This window comes from Glandiceps talaboti, chromosome 1, assembly GCF_964340395.1.
Source record: "Glandiceps talaboti chromosome 1, keGlaTala1.1, whole genome shotgun sequence".
Classification (NCBI taxonomy): domain Eukaryota; kingdom Metazoa; phylum Hemichordata; class Enteropneusta; family Spengelidae; genus Glandiceps; species Glandiceps talaboti.
In genome coordinates this window covers 12,011,406-12,024,069 of record NC_135549.1, presented here as the reverse complement: position 1 = coordinate 12,024,069, position 12,664 = coordinate 12,011,406, and the positions used below count along the sequence as shown (strand labels likewise).

Genomic DNA, 12,664 nt, shown 5'->3' with positions numbered 1-12,664 from the left:
GCTTTGTTTTGTTCTTGTAAGCTAGCATAAATGGTAATGAATGCCAATACCTTCCCCAAAGCGTACATTACATTTAGGGAAGATTCTGAGAATGTCATATTCAATTCACTCATTTATCTCGACTGGACTAGGTTACTTGACTTGGGTATGATTACATAAACTGGAAAGTAGGAAGCCAGGGTTTTAAAATCTACCATGAGATTAAGGCTACTTGTGTAAACGTAGCGCCATCGTTAAATTACCTTCACATTAGCATGCTTTATTAACGGTCCAAGCTCCAAGTGAGTAATCGAGATTTTTGAATTGTGTAATCGATTCCCTGACCTCCCATGGTCCATCTACATCCATTCATAACACACTGCTGCTTTGACTGGAAACATTGTAGTCTTCTCGGGTATGGAGAAATAACCAACGAAGTTATCTTAAAGCCACAATTATTATCTTAGGCTTGATTTATACGTATACATTAAGTTCAAGTGGAAGTGAAACTTAGGATTGTTTGCAATTGGATAAAATTGACGGAAGTTCACTTTAGTTGTTAAATTTTATCTCTAAACCGAACCAACTGTTGGTTAAATAAACGTAAATCGAGAGCAACAGGTAGTAAATTCGACATGTGGAATATGCAAAGCAACAATTCAAGCAATCAATGTCACAACGCAAGAAGAACAACCGTTGCTAATTTAAATTCAGAAAGGCCGAATACGACTAATACTTTAAACCGTCACTAATTGATCCTGGTCCTGAGCAGTCAGTAACTGAGTTATAATCTTCTTTTAGATTAACATCTGATAAATCGAAGGCAAAACTAACGATGACCAGCCAAAGTATATTGGAAATGTCTTGATTGGGCAATTCGTTGAGTGATGGAAGAAAGACAGGAAGCAAACGGTGTAGGTTACAGCAACAGATATTGCCGTCACTTCGCAAAAAGGGTTTTCTACATCTGTACATCCAAGTAAATTTCATAGATGTTGTCAACACTGAACTCTTCGTCAATATTCTCATCATTATCAAAATAAATGCTTGGACAAAAGACAAGACAAGTGTGGTATATATAGTATACAATGCAGTGGACAGGAGGGATAAAACAATTGTTGTCGTTTTTTGACACATGGATTACAATTGTTATCATTCTAAAATAACTGTGTTATAGTCATGGTGATGAAGTACATGTCTGTCTAGATGTGCTGATATGTGTATGTAAATAACCGAGTTACAGTAAAAGCACCAATCGTATTCCTTGGTATATTAGGATATTACTTAGGGTGACATCGAAATTGGGTCTGAAAACGTGACTTTTGGTCAAAAACCTTAAAACTGACAAACTCAAAATCTTTTCTAGCAGTGTCTATAAGTAGAATTGTTTCAGACATGATAACCTCATCGTTATGTACATTAGGTGAAAAATGTTATATTCATTCATAAACTTTGACCTAACCCCCCCCCCCCCCGCGCGATGTAATGGTGTTTAATTTGATGAGGATATTTCTAGGTATATCTTGATGACTATTTTTTATAACATGACGATCATCTTATTACATGCAAATTAGGTCTATGATTGTTATTTCAGTGAAAGGTTATGAACACAAAACGTACTGTGCAGACTGGTTCGACACGCGATAGGAAATTTCAGACGTATCCTGAGAGTACACAAGGTGATCTGAACCTCAAAATTCAAATAAGCTAGATTAGTTACATAAACGATTCCATACATTCAATGAATGTTATCCACTGTACGTATGTACAAAGGCGAACATTGATACAACTATCTTCTGATCACAGGCAATTCCATTCAATAACAATTACTGTGGTATGAGTTATATTGACAATTCTTTACCTAACAAGTCATTGAAAATGACATAGACCCCGTTATGATTGGGTTTTAAGGAACTGGCAGTTTATATTGTCATTTTCAAACCAATAATGTTGTTGGGCCTCATATGGTTGTTTTTGATATCACTACTCTGTTCAAGCATGTCTGAGTTATTGCTTTGGACATGAAAACTGCACCAACAAAATGGCTGCCAGGCAGCCATATCAGATTGTATCACGACGAAAATGGATATGCACATGTATGTCATAGAACACTGTGCTAATACCAACTTTGAATGAGATCTGTTCAAGCACGTCTGAGTTATGGCTTTGGACAGGGAAAATTCGCAAACAAAATGGCTGCTAGGCGGCCATATTGGATCGTATCATAACACAAATTGACGTGCATATGTATGCTATAGTATGTTGCCCCTGTACCAAGTTTGAAAAAATCTGTCCAGGCATCTCCAAGAAACAGCAACGGATGAACGGACGGACTGACACACGGACGGACGGAACCCAATCCATAAGTCTCCTGCCGGACGAAGACTAATAAGCAATTCAATGAAATCATGAAAACAATGAGCTTAGTCATATTTCTGCTCGTTAACAAAATGAAATCCGGCACTAAAGAAGGAATGGTTCATTACTAACACTCACAGCTGTGCATGAGCCCATTATGTTAGTACATTGTAAAATTTGTCATTGCCAACTGATTTCACATTGAATATAACCTGTTTCATCTGGATTGTCAACTTAAATCCCTGAAGTCATGGGTTATATCTATTTTCACAGTTGTGCTATCATGGAGCAGCTGTATATATTATTCTTGTTGTAAAAAAATCACCTTTACCTTCAGAAAATGATATTGCTTGTTGCCTTATCTATGCTTTTAGGGTATTTATCGATATATTCATCTCTGTGAGGTATGAAATCATTTCATGGGCCATGTTGAAAATACTGCCTACTTGTTTAAATCAAATAGGGTGAAAGGGGATGAATTGTAAGTGGGTATCCTAAGGTTACTAATGCAGTTCAGTTGCTGAGGACGTGTGCTATTGTCTAGTTTAATTTAACTCTATGTGACCTTCTCTAAATAAAATGTTTGCACTGTACCATTCTCTAGCTCAACCCCTTGTGCTACTAACTCTCGAGTTCAACTCGGCGTGTCAATGTATTAGTTAAACTCTCTGTGCCATATTCTCTAGTCAACTCAGTGTGCTATTCTTTGGTTCAAATCGGTGTGCTATTCTATAATTGTTCAATTCAGTGTACCATTCTAGTTCAAGTTTGGGTGCCATTCTCTTGTTCAATTCTTTCATTTGCCATGCTTTAGTTAAACACACAATGAAATTCTGTAAGTCAACAGTGTGTGGCACTCTTTAGCTTAAGTACCACCGTGTGCCATTCTCTATACCACTCGAAAAGTCCAATTTACCCACCTTTACCCTATCTGTGACCCACCTAACCACCATCTCTGTCCAGGGGTAAGAGACGCAGTACCACTTTAGAATGTCTACAGCCCCCAGGGGAGAGATCACCAGGGGGTAAATTAAGTCAAAGGTGGAACTTCGTCTCGTACTCACCACATTTGCACATCGTCTGCTCAAGATTTACCCTGGCGGAAAGACATGGTCAAATTATGACTTTTCGTACAGTGCTTGTTCAACTATGTGTGCCATTTTAGTTAAACTCTGTGAACCATTCTTTAGATAAACTCCGTTACCATTCTCTAGTGAGTGTTTTTTTGACAAAAATCACACATCAGTGATGCGGTCATTTTGCTTTGATATGAACAATTTCCAAACTTGACACCCAAACAGATGTCCCCAGCAAATAACAAAGCATTCGGTCCGGCAGTTTTTTACTTTAAGTTTTTTTTACACACACACACACACACACACACACACACACACACACACACACACACACACACACACACACACACACACATACACACACACACACACACACAAACAAACAAACAGACAGACAGACAGACACTTACCATGCCTATAACAGAAATATGTCCTTAATTAACGGTAGATGCATATACTTTTCAAAGTATGAAAGGTATTAGATATGGTTTTAATATTGAAAGTCCGACTTTAACCAAATGTTTCAATAAACAAAGAAACTATATGAAAATGTAGGCGTTATTACCGTGAGGAGTCAGGCAACAGCTGCTTGATTATCAGACTCAGTGATTATTTGACAGGTTACATCTCTCCTTCCATACATGTCACAGAAACTTCAAATTAAAGTGCACAGTAATGTTTCAAACATGTTCTCTGCATGAAACTTTATAAATATGTTTCGAATTCCTTGATTAATAATTCTTACTATAAAGCAAGATTTAAAGTATTCACCATACCATTTCAAGTTGGCATGTTCAATCTATTTGTTATAAACTTGTTTCCTAGCCATAGCTTTGGCGACAAAATATTGCAGTGATTATCAATCACCGTGGTTTAGATTTCAACCTTACTTTGATAAATGGTGTGGTTTGTTGTCAGTTATGTCGTCTGGCCCTAGCTTCAAATGATAGGGATGGGGTCAAGTTTACTTACCCTATTGCTCTGAATGTTTTCCTTTGCAGCTGTTTAATTAACATATCTCGATATGCGATATTTATAAGAATGTTGTTTTGGAGAGCTGGGTAAACAATCATTACTGACCATTTTGTATCTACATTCACTTAATCACCATCAAAATATCTTCAATATTGTGAGAATATGCCCCTATTACAAAATTCAAGATCTTGTATAGTCGTTTTAGAATAGACATAACATTATGTTTACAACCGAAGACAATGAAAACGATTGTAAACGTACGCGTTAATCATAACCTCCCGAGATTACAGCATATATTTGCAGAGCATCGATATATTACAATGTCATTGACAGTTAAAAGTGAATACAGAACTAGTCACGTATTTATAGCCCAAATAGGGAATTTTGAATATCACTGACCTTTGACTATCGACGACCTTTGAATTAATTGACCTTTGAATATAAAATTTAATGACCTCCAAACTTATATTTTTAGCCCAACCTGTGTAAACTAGTTCTGGTTAGGTCACTATTTTGTAAAGATATTTTGTGGTACACACTGGTTTACAAAATAGCATTTATTATATTTACATGTTTTTTATCGTGACCTTTCTGGGACCCTGATTCCAGCAGTTGCAGAAAATATGTAAATGGAACGAACAAAACACAAAAGCGTGCAAATATAAGCCATGTTGTGATGTATAAACACAGTAAATGTAACATGTGTGTCACCTGTCGTCTAGCTGTAAATCCGGTACACAATACTATCAAATATTATAACATACACCAAGGCGGTACAACAGAACATGTACACATTCGCATTGATGGATACAAAAAAGTTGTATCAATACTACACATGGAGTTAAGCTATAGAAACATATTCTAAAAAGTACTTCTTCTATATCGAATTGTTGAGCTACGCTTTACTTAACCCACGTGTTGACATTTGTAGATACAAGTCGTATATTGTAATGGAATATAATTATATAATCAATATACTGTACACTCAATACATGACACAAATATGTCTTTATAGTCCATATTCTGCCATCATCATAACATGTTTACTTGCTTTTCTTTAACAAATTAACCTTTATTCTTATAAACGAAATATCAACAAATCTATGAAAAAATATCAGCACAGCTCCCCAGAAATGATCCAACATCTCAAGAAATATTTATAATTTAAAAGGTTTCTCGGTTTTTCTCTTTCAATCTTGATTCTGGGCAGAAACAGTATCCCCAATGATAGCTAGTGGGGCGGTTGTCTGAGGGGTGTCTCCCTCCCAAGGTAAGTACTTAAAAAAAATAATGACATATAGGAGGTATTTAGGGACCGGACAGACTTTACGGCAGGGGGGGGGGGGGGGGGGGGGCTGGGGGAGAAATTATCTCTGACTTGGTTTTTTTCCTGGCCCCCCCATCCACTGTGACCAAAATTTCACAGCCCCCCCCCCCTTTCAAAAGTATAAAAATTTCATGGCCCCCCCCCAAAAAAAAAGAAGAAAAAAAAGTGCACAATATCCTGCCCCCTACAATAACAAAAACGAGTACAATTTTTTTGTTACTGTAGCACAACTGTAATATTTCTTTTGGTACTACTATTATGTTACTATTTCAGCCCAAACAACTTAGTAGTTGTAGAGGAAGTTTTTTAGAAAACAAAACAAAATAAAACATTTTGACCATACATGTAATCATACACATGTGGTATAATCTTGTTTATTTCCCAACTAGACACCATAAGTAGTCATCACTTAATACCAAGGCATTTGATGTGGTGGTTTTAACTGTCATTCACTGATACATACACAGAAACACAGACACAGAGTAAACACACATTCACATGCTTGGGGACATTTGTGGGGAGTATCTAAGGACATCACATCACCTACATAGTGTATTCAAATATCTATTTATACTCATAACACAATAACTATCTAATGTCAGACATTTGTGATGTCATGAAGTGCTAGCAAACTAAGGATTTTATGCACACTGAGGTCTGACAAATATAGCTTTCACTTTCCTACACCAAATGCATTACCAATACACATGTAAATGTAAGACATTTGTGACTTCATGAAAGCGCAAAGAAATTCAGAATGTTGTGGAATACTTAGATGTAATCAATATGCTTTCAGTTCCAAAACCATACATATTTAAACCTATAGTGTCAGGCATTTGTGACTTCATGATGGGGACAGCAAATTCAGAATTGTATTCAATACACTGTACTGTGATCAGATGAGTATTACTCACTGTTTTCTAAACCATTCACATTAAGCTTGAAGTGCAGTGTCAATGATGAATAGCCTTTGCAATACAATCCCTTTATTCATAATCTTGAATTTATACTTTTAACTGTTTTTAGTGAGCAACTTGTGGATAAGGTTGTACGAAAATACTAGTACGGCCAGAAGGCAACTACCAAAGTTAGTGCAAAGTCACTGATGAAAAAACACTTAACACCACGCAGACATCTAAATGCTTTACAATATTTAGTACAGATAGATGCATTTGATGATGCTGAGGAGGGAAATAGTTTAATTTCACTGGTTTTAGATAGAAAGAAAGACAAGTCTTGCCTCACATCTTCAGACTCTAGTGAGTCTGAGAGTGAAACTCAAGAATAGTGTCAAGGAAAGAAATAAAACACCTATCTAAATTAATCTGGCCAGACGTTTTTGTATTTACATTTTCACCAAAAGCTCACTTTTTAATCACGTAAATTACAGGTCCTATGCTAGTATATTACCATAATATGTATCCTTTATGGTAATTACACACTGAACCTGTTTCCACAGTGCTAAAATGTATGTATGTATGTATGTATGTATGTATGTATGTATGTATGTATGTATGTATGTATGTATGTGTGTGTGTAAGTGTGTGTGTGTGTGTGAACAACTTGGAGTATATAAGAGTAATTCAGGGTGTATCAAATCTTGAGTAGTGTTTTTATGCTTCACTAAATAGGTACCTACAAACGTACACACTTCCATTTTAATACATAAATGAAAGTGTAGACATTCAATATTAAAGGCGATATCAAGTGCTATCTCATGCAATGCTAAATTTTCTAACATATTAATTTTTTTCAATGACAAAATATTTCGCGCCCCCCCCCTTTCAAACCATGAGAATTTTCATGGACCCCCTTCAAGCCTCCCATTTTTTTCATGCCCCCCCAATTTCTCCCCAGGGCCCCCCCCCTGCCGTAAATTCTGTCCGGTCCCTTAGTGGCATAAAATTTCAAACCTTACACACTATGGAAAGCCCTAGAATACTTGAAAATTGTCTACAAAACCCCAATTTTACTTTCAATACATTACTATACAACTGTATGGCTTTATTACCTGCACATTAACATATACAGAGATATTCTGGCAGACACACACATTCCCTTGGCTATTGACTGCTTCATAATTAAATGTATGGTAGGTAAATGAAGTGTAACGACGTAAACGACCGCTCCTGTGGTTTAATTTGGTTCAAAAATATTCCAGTGGCCCCCTTAGATCATCAGAATTTTCATGCCCCCCTCTCAATCCCCAATTTTGCTCATACCCCACCCCAATTTCTCCCCCCCCCCGCTGTAAATTCTGACCCCAGCCTAAGCATTCTGGAAAGATGACAAAAATCCATAAGGCCAACGGCACATGTATCTTGTACAGGATGAGATGGATTTCCATGATATGCCAATAATCCTAGCCATGCTAACAATTTTGATACATGGCACGTTGCGGGTCTATAAGTTATCTGAGCTACACCCCTCTCAAAGCGGGATAGCTCTACAACTCTTCACCTTACCCATGTATGTACATATAAAATGGCGTCAATGGTATTGTAGAACGTCTGGTTGTATTGGTATTACGTAAGTCTATGATTTTCGACAATTAACATTCAGTTGCAACAGTTGACTTTTATGATTACAAGATATTTCACAAATTGGAATTTACATGTAATAATACAAATTGGAATTTATATGTAATAATACTAAAAGAACTAGTAGTCAAAATGATGTTGCTAAGTCATGATTGCTACACCTTTGTGCTCCAACTTACCCCTCATTACACGTTCATTTTTTATATAAAGATTGTCAAACTCAAAAATATATATCCCACACAATTTCACGAATTTAGACTTTCTGAAGGGTTAATTAATCCCGACATGTCAGCCATTTTCATCTTATTTTTTAGTCTGAGCACATTTTATCTCAACAAGCTTTTAGGATTTTTAAAGATATTATAATTTCCTCTATTTGGGTTTCCATGGTAACAACGGATGTCCCCCAAAATCTACGTCGTTCGTTCTCGACATATTGGCAGTCTTTCTATGAAGTCTGGTCTAAATCGTTCCCATAACTTTATGAGATATTTTGCTAATAGTTAACAAATAAACTAACCAACCAACCGTCCGACCGACCGACAGACAGACAGACAGACAGACAGTTAAAGAAATAGGGATGGAAACATAATAAGGATATTCGTCAAGGGGATGTTCTTTCTCGAATCAATAACAGTTCATTTACACTGTCGATATCTTTCTACAAAGTGAAATAGTACACTTTCTTCTCATTATTGTTCAGCGAAGTATATAAAACCAATAAAATCATATTTTTGGGACTTCTTGAGATAGTCCAGCTCATTATCAAGTCTGAACGAAAATTATGATGCATGATTTCGCTCTTTATGTTGACGAATCACAATTATTCTCGCATAACAGATGTCATCATGAAAATAGTAACTGTAATTTCGAACCCCGCAGGGGTATATATTATTTGTATATAGAGTTGTGATTTGTGACTTCAAATATTGTATGGGTACTGTTCTACCGTCAGACTCCTTATCTATCTATCTATCTATCTATCTATCTATCTATCTATCTATCTATCTATCTATCTATCTATCTATCTATCTATCTATCTATCTATCTATGTCTGTCTGTCTGTCTGTCTGTCTGTCTGTCTGTCTATCTATCTATCTATCTGTCTGTCTGTCTGTCTGTCTGTCTGTCTGTCTGTCTGTCTGTCTACCTGCCTACCTACCTATCTATCTATCTGTCTACCTGTCTGTCTGTCTACCTGCCTACTAATCTATCTATCTATCTGTCTACCTGCCTGTTTGTCTGTCCTTCCGTTCATATGTATGTATGTACGTACAAGTCTGCGAGCGTGTTTGCCTACTTGCTTGCTTGCGCGTGTGTGTACTTGTACATGTGTTTTGGTAATATATCTTGTCAAAGTCATTAAATAATAAATTAAGTTAACATGGAAAAGATATAACTGTTATAGGTATACATTTTCAGAATATTCCATTATAAATATGGGGAGTATAACATGGGTTACTGTGATGCATGTTCTCTTTTAGACTCTCAGGTACAATGGGCATAATAATTCCCCTGCTTCTGATAAACCTTTTCTCAATGTCAGTCTTGGACTACTAACATCTGATCATTATCTCCCAATGCCTTTTCTCCCATTTTACTAAGTGGTTTACCCTTGTTTCTCTCTCTCTCTCTTATGTAGAAGTTGACGATAATTCCACGCACACTCGGTGAACGCTGACAGAGAACCACATTCATCAATAGATGCGTAGATTATGTGGAGACCACACGCTGTAGGAATATGTGACTGACTGAACATTTAGTTCACTGATATACACCATGGCTAGCTTTCTAGTGAGGGATACCAACTCCACAATGGGAGAAACTGGAAACGAATCACTATCACTAATTGGGGAAGAATATCAAAAACTGACTATTGCTCAAGATGAATCACGCGGACCACTGACTTTCCTGTGGCTTATGATATTATTCGTTGGAGTTTGCAGTAACGTTGGATTCTTGTACGTCAGGTCTATAGTACCTTATATGCAGACAGTGACAAACTGTTATCTAATGAATCTTGGCTTGGCTGATATAACATTTTTAACCATTACAGTTCCATTGGAAACATGCAATTTATTTATGGGTGTGGGAGTACGTCATCCTACATTATATTGCGCATTGTCCACGGGAGTAACTCATCTATCGAATTACACTTCTATGCTGACACTAGCACTCATAACGATAGAGAGGTATTTTGCCATATGTCTCCCATTCATGGCTGAAAGAATGAGTACCAAGAGAAGGGCGATTAGAGTCATAACTATAGCTTGGATCGTATCTTTCGTCTTTGCATTTGTATTTACACTTTCTTGTGTAACGATTGGAGCGAATGACATGGTTGCAGTAGCATTAATACTACAGACATTACCATTTTTTATGTCGATGACGACAATTTCAATTTTGAACGTCCTTATTGTTAGACAACTATCTGGAGGTCAGAATGCTATTTCGGCTCAAGAATCAGAAGCACGGGCGCAACGGTTCCAGGTCGTCAAACTACTCATCGTCACGGAATTGGTGTTCTTCGCGTGCGTGTTTCCGTATTACCTTGTGGACTTTATATTTGGAATCCAACACCTGTCGAAAGCGTGCTTACCCGCTTCGACGTGTATATCATTGACTCAGTTGTATTATTTACTAGTATCAATGAAAACACTGATGTACGTCAATTCGGCAATTAACCCTATCATTTACAATGTGATGAGCTCACGCTATCGTCAAGCATTTCTCTTTGCTTTCAAGTGTACGAAGATCGGTTCAGGGGAGAACTCAATGTACGGTACCTCCACACATTTTTAAACTGCAATGACAAAGGAACTTTCAACGAGTTATACCGTACATCAGAATTGAAATGACACAGGGGTTACACTAATATTAGTTGAGTCGATTGATTCTAGGATGACAAGAGGCAGAGTAATACCGATCAACATAGAATGAAAAGCGCCATGTTCGGATATTCGATAATTTCCCCTTGGTGTTTTATCGACCTTAGAATTGACATTACGCACATATCGACAGGCATTACAAAATACTAAGACACTGAATATGCTTATATCAAATACAAATATGTGTAAAATTTAGCTGGAAGCATGTATTCTTGACAAAGCGTCGTTTTTGTCTTTCTTTAATTGGCATACTTTACAGGGGTATTATTTATATAATTTGACATATTCTATTCTATACCATGTACGATGTATATTCGTATATTAGACAATTAAGAAAGTGGGAACGGTCGGCAATTCAACATTATAGGAACAAATATACATCAGTTGCAAGTGATGCGGATTATTATCCGTATTGTTTACATATATACAGTTATTATGATCCTAAAATAATTGGCATAAAATGAAGATATTATCTTCATATTTGATATAAATTAGTTACTATTTTCATAGTTGACACAAATGGAGTCATTATCTTCATCATTGTTATAAATGAAGTTATTATCTTAACGTTTTACATAAATGAAGTTCTTGTCATCATATTTGATGTAAATGAAGTCATTATCTTCATATTTGATGTAAATGAAGTTATTATCTCCATGTTTTACATAAATGAAGATATTTTCATATCTCACATACATGTAAATATTATCTTCATATTTGATGTAAATGAAGTTATCTTCATGTGTGATATAGATGAAGTTATTCTTTTCTCATCTGATGTAAATGCAGTTATCATCTTCTCCCATTTGATGTAAATGCAGTTCTTCTCTTCATGTGTGACATAAAATGACGTTATTATCATTATGTTTTAGCTAAACGAAAGTGTTATTCTTATATTTTACATAGGTGAATTCGAAATTATTATCCGTATCATGTGTATAAAGTTAGTATATTATGTTTTGTTTTACACCGATGAAGTTGCCATTGACTTTGAATAAGTGTTTGTCATGCCCCAGTGCCATTGGCCTAATTAAGGTATTAAGGGAAACATTACTTGTCGATTGTTTTTTACGATATCAGTATTTACAAGTTGGCTTATGTAGTAAAGTTATTGTGTTCTTAATAATGAACAAGTACCATGAATTTCAACGATGTATTTCAAGATACAATTGCGTGTTGGCATTGTTAAAGTTGTACTGACCCTATCACTCAATTATGTATTCTCTGGCTGTAATTTCCGTTCTTTTAAGAAATAATGTGAGTTTGCATGCCACCTGGCCCTACCTTTTTCATGTATCTACATTAGATAAGGTATTGCCAAGAATGGAAGTACGAATCAAGGACCTATTCATATTATGTTTATGTGTTAACATCTGCTCCGTCAAATGCAACAATTGACGGGTTCCGCTGTGCGTCAATGTTAGTACGTACAATCCACGTACATATCAATATGTGAACAGATGTTACACTATGACAGATCTCAAACGAAAGTACATTTTCAGGTCTATCCCTGTGAACTCA

General features: G+C 36.2%; 2 protein-coding genes across 2 annotated transcripts in view; one reads left to right on the top strand and one right to left on the bottom strand.

Annotated features, from left to right (window-relative positions):
* LOC144433094 (ER degradation-enhancing alpha-mannosidase-like protein 1) overlaps nt 1–12,664 on the bottom strand; it is a 387,086-nt gene that overhangs the window by 69,741 nt on the left and 304,681 nt on the right. The gene's annotated exons all lie outside the window — the stretch shown is intronic.
* On the top strand, nt 10,035–11,251 carry LOC144442578 (growth hormone secretagogue receptor type 1-like). The gene has a single exon (XM_078131961.1). The coding sequence runs from the start codon at nt 10,035–10,037 to the stop codon at nt 11,055–11,057; it is 1,023 nt and encodes a 340-aa protein (XP_077988087.1). The 3' UTR covers nt 11,058–11,251.